At 40.0% G+C, this 16,611-nt stretch overlaps 1 protein-coding gene across 5 annotated transcripts in view; it reads right to left on the bottom strand.

The window, feature by feature from the left end:
- LOC116917761 (thrombospondin type-1 domain-containing protein 4) overlaps positions 1–16,611 on the bottom strand; it is a 61,569-nt gene that overhangs the window by 15,849 nt on the left and 29,109 nt on the right. Inside the window, exons 1-2 of one of the 5 annotated variants that reach the window (XM_045170381.1) lie at positions 14,752–15,272; positions 11,519–12,100 (exon numbers count right to left, since the gene is read on the bottom strand). The exons of 2 other annotated variants lie outside the window; for them this stretch is intronic. In XM_045170381.1, coding sequence (XP_045026316.1) covers positions 11,519–11,635 — 117 coding nt within the window. In that variant the 5' untranslated portion in view covers positions 11,636–12,100; positions 14,752–15,272. Of the gene's footprint in view, positions 1–11,518; positions 12,210–14,751; positions 15,273–16,611 lie in introns of those variants that run through there. 2 more of the 5 variants (XM_045170380.1, XM_045170378.1) reach the window with 2 other exon arrangements.

A 16,611-nucleotide genomic window follows, 5' to 3' on the forward strand; every position in this document is an offset into this window, starting at 1 on the left:
CTTTAAAAAGTGGAAAGACCAGAGGGGGGGAGAACGACGACTCGAGTGACAGACTTGAGAGAGTGGGTGCTACAAACAGGGCAAGGCATAAAAATAAAAACATGAAACTAAAAGCCCAGCCCAACAAAGAGAAAACGGACAGATCCTTATTACTTTGTTTTCTTCTCCCTTATTCAATGGTTTATTTTTATTTTTCATTCATTCTTTTTGTTGTTTTGTGTGTGTGTGTGTCGTGTCGTTTGTCGTGTGCCGTTGTGAGATGCCGATCGCGTGGGACGCAAACGTCAAACACCAAACAAAACGGGACGCGTGAAAAACAAGCCAATGAATTATGCAAAATAGCCGATTTTTGATGGCCGTCGATGGCCTGAGAATGGGACAGTCAAGTAATAAAAGAATTTTGCATCGTCGTTATTGCTGGTGCCTATTTAAGTGGCAAAAGCAAGTAGGGGAAATGCGACAGATCAAAAGCCCGAATTTCAATAATTTGGTAATAACAAAACTATTCAATAGAACATGAAAAGAAAATCAAGAATAATTTTACTTTCATAACGTTTTTCTTTAAGTTTGTAAATTGACTAGTCATTGAAAGAAAAGAAAAAAATGTCGTCGTTTTATTTTTCGCAGGAAACACTTGACAGGAAGTGAATTCGACCGCTTTCGTTTGCACCGGACCCCACGACACAAACGCGCGGCTGACTGTCGAGTGTTGACGTTCGTTTCGCTCCAATGTCAATGACGCATAACTGCCCGACTGCACAACAAATATCGGCTCGTTAGCGAAACATTTCACGAGTTCCGGTCGACGATTTTTGTTTCACTTCAATCAAAGGGGAGGGACATAATCGACAGCACACGCACACACGCACAAAAGGGGCTAGAAACGCTTTGGGATATTTAACGAGGAACCTACGGGAGCAAGCGTCACCCCTTTAATGGACACTATAAGCTACCCCTAATAGCGAAAGGCCGTTGAAACTTCCCAGTGGCTCGCTATGTCAGCCTCCTGCATATATGAAACTACTGCTGCTGCGTAATGAGTTTGGGGCAGCACGTTCTGACAGGTGAGCCTCTCACAAAACGCGCATATTACAAAGATTTTTTTTTTCTCTCTCCCTCTCTTTCTGATGGTAACCTAAACATCAGGTATATACAACAGTCAGGGAAAAAAAAAGAACAATAGTAAACAAAATATTTAAAAAAAAAAAAAAAAAGAGAGAGAAAGAAAAAATGTTTCAAGAATAACAAGAAAAACAAAAGACTTTTTCTTTTCGGGGCGTGTTTGAAGGCAGACAACGTAGCGAACTGGGTCGGTTCTGGAACTTTGAGCGATTTAAATGTGTATGTTTGTTTTAAACGCGAGAATAATGACACGTCATTAAAGAAAAAAAAATAAGACTACACCGACACACAAAAAGGCCGTGATTTACTGTGTACACCAATCATTATTTACAATGCACGCAACAGGGGGAAAGAAAAAGACCTGCCAAACTAGAAAAAAAAAAAACTCGTTCGGCGGTGTATTCCGAGAAGTTCGCACGCTCAAGCGATGTTGAACGCTCATTAAAAAAATATATAAATAAACGAAGAAAATAAAGGTATCCAAATTTAGACCTATTATTACACAAGTACCGTAGTAATTAGTTTGGCACTATGAGAGGAAAAACAAAACAGAAAAAAAAAAACTTTTAAAAGTCACGCGGGACAAGTCAAAATTGAAAAAGACAATAGGATATTTTTTGAAAATCAATGTCTTTTCTCTATCTCTCTCTCAAAAAAAAAAAAAAAAAGGGGGGGGGGCTTTTTCCTTTCCTTTCGTCAGTTACAACATTTCCAACTGTTGAGCGATAACTAAACTCTGTGTGTTATCCAATGCGGTTTGCAGACAAGATTTTTTTTTTTAAGTGAAGAGAAAAGAAAGAAATGCCGAACGGCGACGTATATATTCCCGACATTCGGAGCGCACGCACGCGCTTCTTTCTTTTTCTTTTTTTTCCAGCACGTCGGTTGAAAACAAGACGCTCTTTGCCCCCCTCCCCCTCTCAGCACTCATTGATATAGAGGGATATATTTGGGAGGAAAAAAATAGCGTCGGTGATGGGAAGCCGAAGAGAAAATAAAGAAATAAAAAGAAAAAGAAAAAAAAAATAAGGAGAATGAAGCTGCTGTTGTGTCAGGTAAAAAAAAAGAAGAAGAGCGGCAGAATTCAGCCCTCGCCATGCACAGCTTGCAGCCATTACTCAACGTCTTACATTGAAAGAAGAAAAGGCGCAACAACAAAAACGGTGCTGGAGTTGCGCAGCCCCATGCCTCCCCCCCAGTTGTTTCGTCTACTTGAACGTGAATGGATATGAAGTCTTGAGGGGGTTAGGATAGTAGAGGTGAGAAAGAGAAACGGACAGCTCCCGCTTAGTTCCAAGTCCTTTGACTTCTCTTTTATTTTTTATTCTCCCCCCTCTACAGACACGATTCTTGTTTGCTTCACCTTTAAACAAGGAGAAGACAATACGGGACTAAAAATATCTTGATGGCTTTATCGACACTCTTGACGGACTTGACCCCGTCTGTACCCGCAACGTTAGAATCCAACAACAGAAAAAAAAGGGAAATATTTATTGAAAGAGCTACGTGTGATGGGGACCAACTTATGGTAACCCAGACTCTGCCAGCGCGTTTTCCCCTTCTCCAAAGTTTGGTCATAACTCAACAAACGGATACTTCTTTTTTGTGTGTGTGTCCATTTCCATGTGGACCCGATAGACCCCATTTCTCAACTCATATATATATAGGACGAGAGAAGAAGGTTTCGAGTTGACGACACACAACAAAAGTGTTGTAGACGCCGTTGGGAATCTGGGGGAATCCAAACCCCTTGCAACGAAGTAAAAGAAAAAAACCAGACGAAATAGAGAATTCCAGAAACGGTCATAAATTCATTTGGAAATATCACACAGAGTGAAAAAAAAAAAAAAAATATGTCCTCCCCCACAAATTTGAATGCTCTTCACAACCCACACGAGTCTTGCGTCACGGCCTCTACATCATTTCGTGATGTATTTTTGGGCCGACTTTAAATCGGTAGGTTCCCCTTTAAAAAATAAAATAAAAATAAAATTAACGCGTCTTATTATACTTAATGAGATGGCCCTCTATGGACTTTGCTGTTGTCGCGTTTGCTTTACGGCCGCACGGAAAAACAACAGCACCCAAGAGATTATACACAATGGCTATATGAATCGAATGATGGATGACAATGAGCCGTTTGTCATTTGGGTTTTAAATTCCCGACGCGCTGCACCTTGACGCAATGCATCCTCCCAGAATTGTTATTTCCCTAATATCAACTTGAAAAAAAAAAAGGTCACGAAACGTCATCGTGCGACATTGTCAGTCATCATCCCGCCCACTTCTTCACGACCAACGCAGTCAAACGAGAAGCAAAACAAAAGAGACAAGAAAAAAAAGAAAAGAAACCTGTCACGCGTTCCCAACGATTGTCATCTGCGTATACAAAGGAAACAAAATGGATGGAGTAAGAGGGGCTTGCTCGCCTCACTTTTCCGTCTTTTTGATTGGCCATATACGTCGAATCTCTAGCGTGAATCGCTCAGTCACAGGCTTTAAGCAGCAGACGAGCCCAACTTGCAAGCGTGTCTCTACATCAAAAGCGCCACACAAAACTATCATTGCTGTCGAATACATCATGCAAATCGGATTAAGTTGCATCGACAAGAATAAAACATCCGATTGGTAGGCTTTTGCCAATCTGTCAAAGCACGTTTTCATCCATCAAATTGGCGATTCATCTGTCAATAGCATATGGACAAATCATAAATACAAACAGGATATCGGTAATCCCGTTTCGGTTGGAAGGGCCACATAGTTGTTGTCACGAACCGATCCCGCACTGCGGGAGGGTATGACTCAAAAGACGGGCAGTAACTGCAAGTTGCCACATAAAGTACTACATGGACAGAGAAAAAAGAGAAGGAAATAAATGCGGAGACACGGATGCAATTGGCTTTCTCGCTCCATCATGTCTTATGTTTTTTTGTTTTTTTATGGATACGAATGTATAGCCAATGTTGGGGTACGCGGTCGCAAACAATAGCGCGTATAATAAATATATTTCAAAGAGGAAAAAGAAAGAGACACAGCAAGAAGAATCTATTTGAATACAATAAATAAAAGATTCGCTCGTGACAATCTGTTGACTCGCAGCATCGCTACAAAAAAGGAGCATTGGGAAAAGAAAAAAAAAAAAATCAAAAAGAAAAGAACCTAACCGCAGTTTCAAAGCATTTGGCATTGGCAATGACGTGGCGATAAGAAACAAGTCTGCACATTATAGAAGCGACGTGGTTCTTTGTAGTGTCTTGTTGTTATTCTTCTATCCCTTATCTCTTTTCTTCTCCTTCTTCTCTTGATAGAATGAAATAGCGTCAGAACGGGGTACGCCAATGTGCGTTCCGAAAACAAACTATCGAATTGAGGAGAACAAAAGAGTCTCCTATTCTTGTGCCAGAAAACACGTAAGTCTCTCTTATTATTTTTCTTTCTTCTCTCGACGGTTGGTTGTGTATTTGCCGTTGTTGTTACACGCGCTTATTCAACATGCAGCCATCCAACAACAACAACAAACACAGATTTGAAGCTTCACTTTTTTAGGCAATAAAGAAAATGGCTAGTGGTACCAGACGACTTTGTGTTTGCTGGCCATCAGTTTGTCTTTCTATCTCTCAAAGAAAAAAAGAATAAAAAAAAGAGGTTCCCAGCTTTGCTGATGTCCGTTTCTTGTTCATGAATCATTCTTCTTCTTCTTCTCCCTATTCGATTCACGAATGATTAGGCATCTTGTAAATACCAGTAATATATAAATAAACTCTTTTTCTTTTTCTTTCTCTCTCTCTCTCTCAGCTGGACAAGACTTCAAAGCCAACCGGTCTTTTTCCCATGTTTTTCTTAAATAAGGAGACTGCACCTATTTTAGAAAATAAAAAATAAACGGCATACTCGTCTTCTACTTATAAACTCTTTTCAGGATGCAAGTGGGAAAATGTCTTGCTGAGAGCCCAGCTTTCAGCCATTTTTCCAAAACTTGCCAAGAGATTTAAGTCTCGCTTACTGCAAGAGAAAACAAAATGAACGCGGCCAGACTTGACCCCATGTAATCAATAATCAAACAAGGATGTCTTTGACCTTTTCTGACGTCGCCAGTTGTTTCGTTTGTGCTGTTTTTGTTTTGTTTTTTAAATTTTATTTTTAAGCGGAGGGCACAAGTTCGAAACACGAGTTGTAATTTAAACGAAAGAGAAAAAAAAAGGAAAATGTTTGCTGGTTATTACACGATCCGTCTGCAATGGCGGCATTGCGACTGAAAAAAAAAAAAAATAAAATGCCGCCGAGCAATTGAAGTCGGGAAACAGCCACTTGGCTGTCGTTCCCTTCGTGAAAAAGAGTTGGAAAGAGAGAAAGAGAGAGAGAGAAAAAGGGGGCTATGCTGTTGTAGAACTGGCGGTTTTGACGGGTGTTGAATACAACCACTCAAGACTCTTCAAAAGAGGGGAGAAAAGAATCGAAAACGGCTCCTCTTTTTTTGGCCGACCCCCATCTCATTTTGACGTGGTCTTGAAGACGCGACGACGGGCAGAAACCGGCCGGATCTGCGGGCTACAGCCGTCTTACATCACAATCCTATTCATCTATCGTCAAGTGGCCGTCGAGATAGCCAACAACGACAAGCGAGGTGTCCAAGTTTCCAACTAGAGCCCGTTACAAATCTCGCACTCTTAGATTATAAAGAGTAAAAAAAAAAAAGAAGCTCCCCTTTCTTTTTTGCGCATCACAGATGTAACTGTTACACAAGACAATTTTTGGCTAAGCAAAGACCTTGTCACGCAGATTGCAAGCTTATGTCATCGTTAAGTAGCTGCCCACCCATTTGCCTCCTTTCTTTAGATGCCATTCTAACAACCATCGAATAGGTCGTCGTCGTCTTCTTTGATCAAAAGAAAATGGAACCGCCACGAACGCTAAAAGCTTCCGATGGCTGTGGGGGAGTTGCACACGACAGCCATTCCACTCCTTTTCTTCTTCGTTCCGAGACCTTGGCCATGTAGGCATACACACTCTCGGCTCATTGGTTGTGCGCGTACTTGTGTAACATAGAGCAGTTACACAGCCTTTTTAAAAGCACTCATTCTTTATTAGTTTCTCCATTCTTTTCCCCCCACCCTCCCTTTTTTTCTTCTTCTTCTAACGATTGGAATCCTCTCTCTCACATTTGACCTCTCTTCTCCATCTTCTGGCCCCACCGTGCGCGCGCGCTATAGCGTCCAAAAAGGCATGCAGTACACGACGCACAAAAAACTCACGCACAACAAGCAACAATGACCAAATAAAGGGATAGAAATGCTGCAGATGGATGTCTTTATATCGTTTGACCGCCTATTCTCGTACGTCCCAACATTTTTTTCTTAAATTGTCTTTCTTCTTCTTCTTCTTATGGCATGTCAGAAAGAAAAAGAGAAAAAAAAAACTCAAGTTGTGAACAAAAATAAGAGGAAGAAAACCCATCGAGTAGAACACAGCGCATCAAATCACTGCGGGAATCGTGTTTTCAAGAAAACAAACACAAGTAACCGACTTGAATCCATTAATCCAAAGAGGGGCTACAGCCAATGGCTATTATTATTATTATTATTATTTAAATAAAAAAAAAAAAAAACGAAAGGCCTACGATACGGTTGTGGTCGAAATGGCAGTCACGGAGAGGAACCAATAAAAGGGACATAAAATAGAGGGGAAATGTGTGTCGATTGCTATCTATCTTGTATAGCTATATCTCAGACGGCATAGTGAGTATAAAATAAATATAGATATTTTTTTTTCTTCTTCTTTCCTTCTTCTTCAGTTGGTACGACTGAAAAGTGAGAGTAGAAATGTCCGAAGAGGACCGAAAGCATGCCGGTTTTACTTTACGACTTTTGATTTAGACACTAAAGCGGGGCCCTATAGATACGAATGCATTTATTTACACATTCATTTATGTATATTTTATAGATGCCAACGCTTCAGAGTCAACAACATGCCACGAGATCTATGGCTTGCACGATTGACCGCGTCTAGAGAACCCTCCCCCATTCGAACGCAGCCACAAACATAAATATATAAGAAAATCAAAAAAATAACCTTTTCAAAGAGCCTCGGTCAAAAAAAAAAAACGGAACAAACGAAAGGAGTGGCCAGTAAGATTCGGATCGAAATGTTTCTCATCTCTTCACTACGTCTGCGCTCATACAAAAGGAATTTATTTTATTTTTTTGCTTCTGCCGCAAAATCCCAATATAAAAAAATATATAAAAAAAATCTCTCTATTTGCATAGGTATCGGGACAACACTTATGCGCGGGGTAGATCGAGCGCTGAACGCGTGAGTCATACACAAAAAAAAAACGATATGGCTATATAGTTATGGTATATGATCGTAGCTTTCCCGCTCATATGCAGGCCAATATTCCCGGCTTTTATTTTATTTATTTTTTTTTTTTTGGCATCTTGCAGCATCTTTTGTGTGTTCACGATACATACAAATAAAAATCTGCTCAACGTGGCGCCTCCCCCAACACACACACACACAAAAAGGAGGTGGGTTTTCCCTCATCCTTAGTCAATACGTGTGTATAAATTATGGCAGATGCACACACTTGATCTTCTTGTTTCCGAAAGGAGAACAAGCAGCAAAAGAAAAGAAGAAAAAAAAAAAAAAAAAACAAAAATCTTTTCTTTCTTCGTTCAAGTTGTTTCGATCTTCTTTTTTTTTCTTTTCTTTTTAAACAGATGCGAGCCACGAAAAGATGTTTTGATGTGCATTCGCCATATAAGACAAGCCGCTGCTTCTGCCACGTCTGTCCAGAAGAGCGTTTGGTGATGGGGGAAAAAAAAATAAAAATAAGAGGAAGGAAAAAAAAAAAAAAATGAAATTATGCGCATATTTAATTTTAAGCTGACCAACAACCTGAGCCAATATTTATCGGCCAAAAGACAGCCAGTAATCTTTCTTTAGCTGCTCAGTTGGGTCTGTCGTTTTCGAAGATGAATTATCGCACATGGCCGAAGGCCATCAGGTATCAACTATTAGAATTTTAAAAATAAAAAAATAAATGAAAATAAAAAAATCCGATGATGACAAAACAACTGGTGTTGTGCCAACGCTCCTGGGCAGTCCCCAGAAAGAAAAAGATTTTAAAGCGACTTTGTTCCGTGTCAGCTTAGCTAATGAGCGATAAAGATCGGTATGGTAATCACTGCTACTACTTCATTAATCACGTCACGAAAAAAAAAAAAAAACTCGAAAAAGAACGTGACTTTGGTGGCCAGACGTAACAATAATTTTATTCTTTCTTTTTCCCCCCTCTATCCAAGAGAAAAAAAAAATAATTTGATTTATAATCTCTTTTTTTGTTTTGTTTTGGGCCGAAGCGCTGAAGAGCGTAACAAATTTTGGTTGCACTACACATCTCGATAAAAATCATATTGATGATTCTCTCTCTCTCGATTTCTTCTTCGTCTGCTGGGCGTCGTTACAGTGCGGGGTCCACCTTTGGTGGTCTACGAGATGTTTTGTTAGTCCTCTTGTTATAGTCGACCTCAGAGGCGGCCTCTGCCGAACAGCTGGGTGTCGGAACTGTTAGCATTTTTTTTTTTTGGACTCGTCACGTCGCCGTGCGATTTCAAACGTTTTCTTTTGTTGTTGTTCTCCTTTAATCCAGTCAAATGTGAAACAATCGCTTAAACGCATTTTTACACCAGAGCACATTGTTCCCCATTTTTTTTTTTTACCTGGTCGACATTCTTTTTATTTTTTTTTTATCCGATCGTCTGACGTGACCGTATTCCTCGAATAACATTATGGTCCACGGGCCGTTATGTGTTATCACCATACAACATGAAAAACAACAAACACGTACACATATTTCCTCATTTTAAGTTTAGTTTTCTTTTTTTTTAGTGCAAGTTTAAAAAGAAAAAGAAGCGGACAAGTTTTGGTAATCCGCAGCCTGGAGCTAATAGAGCGGCTGGGCGTCTGTCAAATCCAAAACGGACCCAACGAAGTTTGTTTTTGTTTTGTTGTTTTTTTTCCCGAAAAAAGAAATAACGGCCAGCGAATAGACGGGAGGGAAAAAAAAAAAGAATTTTATTTTATTTTTTTATTTTGGCTTGCTCTTGCTATCTTTCAAGTCTGTGCAGCTAAAAGTGAAGGATGAAAAATCGAGTCTGAGAAAAATAAAAGAAATAAAAGTATGGACACGAATGGAGACCGGCAGACCCATCAGCACTAGAAGAAAAAAAAAAAAGAAAAATGAAAAGAGAAAAGAAAAAAGAAAAATAGAAAGCTTAAAAGCCAAGTCAGTTAGTGATGGGGCTTTGTCTCTTTCCGTTGCTACAATGTGTAGATTATGTTAGCGGCTGAAAAGGTAGAACAGACGCAACAGATTCTCAACTCGACGCTCTTCGGAAATATCATAATCATACATCATCAAAATCAAAAAATCAAACAAACTAAATTGCTTAAAACAGTTTTCCCAATTTTGGTGATAGAATTGAAATTGAAACAGACGGACTTGATTCGCACTAGCCCTTTAACAATGGCGCTATTCATTCTATTCAATTTTTTCCTTGACTCTGTTTGTGAATATTTGTTTAATTTCTCCCAGTTTTCAATAGAACACGTTGGGAAAAAGAAAAAGAAAAAAAAAAAAGAGGGTCGACAATGTGTCCAGCATGTCTTTCAAATGGCAGACGGAGTGACAGCCCATTCCAGCGGATTAAGCTCATATTGAATGAGAAAGAAAGAAAGAAAAAAACTGGCACGCCGGTGAGACCGTGCACGCGTGAAAAATCCAGTTCGGAAAGTTTCTTTTCGGGGAGAAAACGGGTTGAGATTTTGAAAGATGGGGGAACCGGTTCCTTACACACACACACACACATACACGTATACTGTAGGCGGTACGACATCGTGTGGAGTGTCCCACCTGCGTTTTTTCTTTAAACACACAGGTATGCGCTCTATGTCACTATAGACAAGAAGTCACAAGCTAAACCCAACCCCTCACTCCCCCCACCCCCAAAAAAAAATTTTTTTCTGCTGGTTGAGAAGAAGGGAACAAAATAAAATGAATGCAACTTTCTTTAATCTACGGCAAATAAAAATGGGAAGGTGCAATAATAGCACCCATGTCGACATGATGCATGCGTGCTATAAAAAGAACTGAATTGGGTAACGTCATGCCAAACAGCAGCACCGAACGGGGTGTAGGATACCGGTGTGCGCTGTCGGGAGGAATGCGGCCGGCTCTCATTTTTACACGTGTCACACGTTCGGCGTTTCAATGACGTCCACCATCGTGAAAATAAAATAAAAAAATAAATGGTCCATGGCGCGACTAATTCATAAAGAAAAAAAAAGATGGACGGCGAATCCAATGTAAATAATCTTCTTCTTTTTTTTGTGTGTGTGTGTGTGTGTGAGTGTGAGAGAAACGGGGGGATGGACTGAGAAAAGATCCAACAATTTCTTGGAAAAATGTGATGTTTTATTGCAGCTGTTTTGGGTGATGACGATAAAAATATATAAATCCCATCTGTTTCCTTAAATAAAAAATAGATATATATTATATTTTTTATATTTTTATTCGGACATTTTGATTCATCATAATGTTACGAGCGATATTAGAAAGTGTTTGGTCGCACACTTTGGACCGACCGTCGTGTGGCTGCCGCAACCGCAGATTGGTTTTGTTTTTTTAACGACCATCACGAAGGAATGAGAGAGGAAATCCCTTCCGGACTGTCCCTTTTCATTTTCTGAACCCAATACTTTTAGGCACACGCTCAACGCGCCATAAACGCTAAACGCGTGTGACGGTTTTGATCCACGACATTAACGATGTGTCAGCATTCCCTTCGTGTTTTTTTCTTCTTCTTCTTCTTTTCTTTCCCGCGCGTGTCAAAGTTTTCCTTCCATGTTTATCTCTTTCACACACAAAAAATGGACTAAAAAACAAAAATACGAGGATGAGCCGCATAAACGAACATGAGCAAAGATCCCCCCTAAAAGAAAAAACAGCAGATCGTTACGTAAAAGAAAATAATAATAAAATATTAAGGGGAAAGATATCCGTTCAAACGACTTGTTGGACGCGAACGAAAGCGGCGAGACCGCACTGCACGATAAGCAGGTGCCAGTGACAGGGCGAAGGTCACTGGAACGGCCATTTACGATTGAAATGGACCGAAACGGACGGACCACACAATTTTAGATAATAAAAACTTTGTGAAAGAAAAAGCAGAGAGTATTCGGTGGGTTAAAAGGGCACGCGGCAAAAAAAAAAAATATATGGGGAGACATAAAGTACCGCTCCGTCTCGACTCCCGAAAAAAGGAAAGATGGCGCTAACAGCAGAGTGCAGAAAAAGAAAAAAACAAAAACAAAAACAAAAACAAAACAAAAAACTCACCAAGATCAAGATTAAGAGCAGCGACATCGTCCTCAGGGTGTTGGTCGTCAGCGCCGAGGTGGCGGTGAACTTGGCGAACCAAATTCGTTGCCGAGTCGGTAGCAACGGTGACGTCATTTTTCTTCTTGTTTTCCCACGCAAATTTTCGCCTTTTTCCTTTTTCTTTTTTAAATCACGAACGTCTTGATGACAACGGCTTTAAGTCAGAACAGTGTCTTGTTCAGCGCTATTTATAAACGTTGCACAGCAGTCGCAATCAAAACACGGGACGAGGGGCGCGGCAACTACCCCACTTTTTTGTTTTGTCTTTTCTTAAACAAATTTTCTATTTTTTCTTTTTTCTTTTTAACAGAGAGGAAAGAATTCCAGCGCACGACGGGACGACACCCTTTTTTTTTTTCGTGTGTGTGCCTCTTGTTTCGTCAAGCTGAAGAAAACGCGTGCACAACACACAACCCCAATAACAGCACCTCTTTAACTCTGAGGACTTTTATTATTTTTGAAGAAAAATTCTTTTTGAGCCTCCAACAGTTGAATGTCGGTCCAAGCCGGACACAAACACACACAGTCGATTTTTTTTTTCTTTCTCCAGGTGATGGAAACACGATCCGTCCCGACGACGTCAGGTAAAAAAAAAAAAAAGGAAAAAAAGAAAAGAGCGCGGTCGATTCCAAACGATTTAGATCCTGGCCTTCATCATAAACAAATAGAAACACACAGAGAGAGAGAGAGAGAGAGAGAAAAAGGTAAAAAAAAATAAAGGGAGAAATTTAAAGACATTACAACTAAGAGATGAAAGCAAAATTTTAAATCTACGACGACATTCTTTTTTTGTTTGTTGTTGTTTTTGGAAAATATGTCCCCCTGCTTGTCTTTCTCTTTCGGATTTTCGTCTTGGTCTTTTATATTTTTTTCGTGTTAGTTTGGGGAGAAGTTAAAATTACGCAATACAATGTGATTCAATTGAAGCTGCGCCATCAAACTGATAAGAAGAAACAAGAGGACGATTGCCGTTGGCTCCTCAAATTTCGTTCCATTTTTCATAACAAAAAGCGGTCGCCATGAAAAAATGTTTGTTATCCCAATTTAACGAGAATAAAAAAGAAAAGTGTGCATCAGTTGATTCTCGTTTCTCTCTCAGGTCAACTAGTCTCCCAACAACCTCATCTTCCCCTCCAGGCCAATAGATCAGATGGTTCCACTTCGTTCACTCGCTCGTTCGTTCGTTTGAACGATTATTATTTCTGCCTTTCTCACTCGAAAAATAAAGAGAGAAAGAAGAAAAAAATTAAATGTAAAGAACAATTCTTTCTGATGAACGGGTTTTGGTCTTCTTCTTTCCTTTACACATCCTCCCTTTTCGTTCACCCGTAAAAAAAATATAAAAAAAAATGTTTTCTGGGGCATTGCCCATGGCCCACTTTATTTTTGATTGTTTCTATAGCACCGGCCTTTCAATTCTTCTCGATTGATAGGCCTATCACGATGAGGTGGTAAGGTAAACGAGTGATGAGGAGAAAAACAAAAGAAAAACTTCCTCCATATGTCTACAGTGAACCAAAAAAAAAAATAAAAATAAAAATAAAATAAAAATCGACTGGAACTATTTATGATGGGGAAGCCCTCGGAGCTAAAGGATGATAACCCACTAGACAACGATTATTTCCTTTTCCAAAAGGGAAAGACGAAGAAGAAAAACAAAACACGAACACACACCCAGAAAGTTCATCTCGTGAGGCCCCCACACACACCACACACACACACACACACACCACAGAAACCTAATAGAAGTCAATGAGGGGATGTTATAGCCGGGGCCGCAACACAACACGCAATAGCGCCAGGATAGGGGCGACAGGGATAGGAGCAAGTGACGGGCGTGTTAGTCAGTGACAGCAAATAAAGAGGGAGAAAATGGGTTCCCTTCTATCTCGCTTTTCGTTTTCTCCATTTTCTTGACACTGTACTAAACGAAGGTATTTTAGACACGAAGACAAAAGGATCACGATGCGACTGGAGAGGAGAAGAAGAAGAAGAAAACAAAAAACAAAAAAATAGTAGAAGAAAATGTCTTTAAAATCGAATCTTTCACTGTTAAACGACATTGAAAAGAATGAAATAAAATAAAGGAAAGCGAGAAGTTAAAGCAACAACCTCTCTGACTACATGACCGGCAGTTGTGATAATAGGACGACTCATTCCGTGGCCATCTTTTTATTGTTTTCTTTCTTCGTAGATAAAGAAATCAAAACAAAAATAACATCCCCTCGCGTTCACATTTCGGGTCTTTTCTCTCACCTCACCTCATCTCCTGATGGCTTTTTCCAGGTGTAACGGACACACACACAAACGTAAGATATAGCCACCGAATGTGTGCGTGTAAGAGGTGTATACCATCCCAGTAGCGGGAGTTATATAGCCCCTCTTCGTGTGTTTCTCATGATAACAGCGGCTGCTCGCAAGGCTTTTGCTCATCACCCATTTTCCGTTTGCCCAGTCCTGACAATAACCCCACCTTAGAGAAATTCCTCCTTCAAAACATACGACTGCTACCCACGCTCTTAAGCAACTCTCGTCAAGGGTCAAGGTGGACGACAACCAAAAAAAGGAAAAACGTTTAAAAGAAGCAAAAGGAAACTCGCACCTTGACTTTCATCCTTCGCTTTTTTTTTATTAAATCAAGAAATTTCCAATTTTAATTTATTCCTAATTCAAATATTCGAGGTACAAATACATCTGTCGACAGACGAGAGAGAAAGACGAGCGTGAATGAACTATAACGTTTTTATTTTATTTTTTTGCTCCCCCCTGAATTTTAACTTTCGTTGCGCAACCCTCCGAATGCTGACCCGACTGGTTGTTGACAGCTATGTGTGTGTGTGGCTGTTGGTGTGGTATGAAGAACGAACGCATTGCTTTCGAGTTGTCAGCTTGGGTATAATACAGCACTCGATTATACCCACAAACAACAACAAAAATAAGAAAAGGAGGCCAAGACCGAAAAAAAACTAACAAAACAAAACAAAACAGAACGAGAAAGACAAGCTACGGAGAAGTGAGCAAGATAATGCCAGCCACAATTTCTTCACATGAGGAAACAATTCCATTCAATCGTTGCCAAGACATTTGGTTCCTTTCCGTTTCGGAACGAATCAATTAAGCTTTTTTCTTCTTCTTCTTCTTTCTTTACATCATCAGTAAATAGCCACAAGAAAATAAAATTTTGTTTTTACCACTAAAAACCGAAAGATTTGACAAGTTGATCGGCAATATCCACGACGACCGACGAGAAACTTTGGATACGAAATAAAAACGAAAGCCGATGAAAGATAAACGTGTGCGGCAATGTACGAAAGCGAACACCAACCCCGCCGATTCGAATCTCTCACAGTTTACGAGCTTACTAACAAGCAAAGGACGAAACTACCAACGTAGGCAAGCCCCCACAACAAGCGACAAGTCTTAACACGACACGAGCCGGTGTCACACTGACGGCCAGTCCAACATTGGCACGCTCTTTTCCTCTCTCTCTACTGAAGTGAGAGTGGCTGCAAGGTACAAAAATTATTTGGCCTGTTCCTCTTAGAGTGACTTTAACAAGTACAAAGAGCAAAAGGATTGGATGATCATCCCCACACACAACACAGCAGTTATTTAAAGGAAGAGAGAGAAAGAGAGAGAGAGAGAGGCAAAAAGAAAATAATAAAGCACTGAGAAGAGACACAGGCGAACGCACGCAAACGCAGCCGTACACTGAAATGAAAGAAACTTGGGCCCGGCCGAAAGTCCAACCCCGAAAAAGAAAGAAAAGCGACGGTGGCGCGTTGGTGGCGGCAGCGACCGACGGCTAATGTTATTCACGCTGAATCTCGTACAAGCCTCACGGAAAAAGAAAAAAATCGTACAGAGTTCGTTCAATTTTAAAAATAAAAAAAAAGATGTGGTGAGATGACCATTTTGTTTTTCTCAAATTCGTTTAAAGCGGCAAACATTTCTCAATTCAATTGAAGGAAAATAAAAAAAAAAAAAATCAGCAAAGCAGGAACTTGAACTCTTCAACCGTATCAAGTATCCATGCGATGACGCGGATCCTTTTTCCACTCCGGATGAAAAGTGGACGGGGGAAAGAAGGAAAAAAAAAAAAGAACCGAAAAGTAAACGAGAAAAGCCGCGTGCTGTCGTTTATCTCGTTTTCATTTAACAATTTAAAAAAAAAGGTCTGAATAGATTAAATTTCCGTATTTTGCTGTTCAGATGAAAGAATGTCTTACTTGCCAACGGTTTCAATTAGAAAAATATTGAAATCCAGCAGCAATTTAAAAAAAAGGGGGGAAACAAAAACAAAATTGATTTCCTTAAACGATGTTTACTTCCGCACGCTCGGCACATTTTTATTTTCGGGAGGGGGGGAGAGGTTTGTTGTTTTGTATTTTGGAGCGTCTGCCAGTCGGAATAGTAGCACGGTAGTATTTCTTCACTTTTGAAGTCAGACGAAATGAATCATAAATCATTTTATAAGAGAGAGGAAAGCGGAGACACGGGGCATCATCCTCCCTAAAATGGCGGGCAGGGATTAGGTCATTTCTGGAATTCTTGGCCTCATTTTTTTGTTTGTGTTGATTTCGCTTGATTTTTTTTCCTCTTCATTGTGTCAACTTATTCAAATAAGGTTTCGCCGCCGCTCATTTGTCATCTTTCCTGATTTCTTTTCGATAACTCAAAAATGAAAATACGCAAAACAAAAGTCGTTCGGGTCATTCGGTATGAGCCGAGCGGCTGCCGCATACCAAATAGGCGAAACATAGAAAGAAAAAAGATTAGAAATAAATTCGTTCCACAGTTCGTCCTTTTGCTCACGGTCGACACCCCCCCAGTGGGGGCTCAGGAGGTAACAGAAGTTATAAACGTGGGCGCGACAAAAATTGATTGGGACATCAAAAAATATTAAAATAAGCTTTAAAAATAAAAAATAAATAATCATAAAATGCTTGGCAACGTGCATCGCTAGGCGAATCCTATAAAAAGCATCACCAGCAAATGCCGTTCGTGAAGCCCAAAAACACACAAGGCATTTCAGATTCCTGTGTCGTCAT

Source organism: Daphnia magna, linkage group LG2, assembly GCF_020631705.1.
Source record: "Daphnia magna isolate NIES linkage group LG2, ASM2063170v1.1, whole genome shotgun sequence".
NCBI classification, from domain to species: domain Eukaryota; kingdom Metazoa; phylum Arthropoda; class Branchiopoda; order Diplostraca; family Daphniidae; genus Daphnia; species Daphnia magna.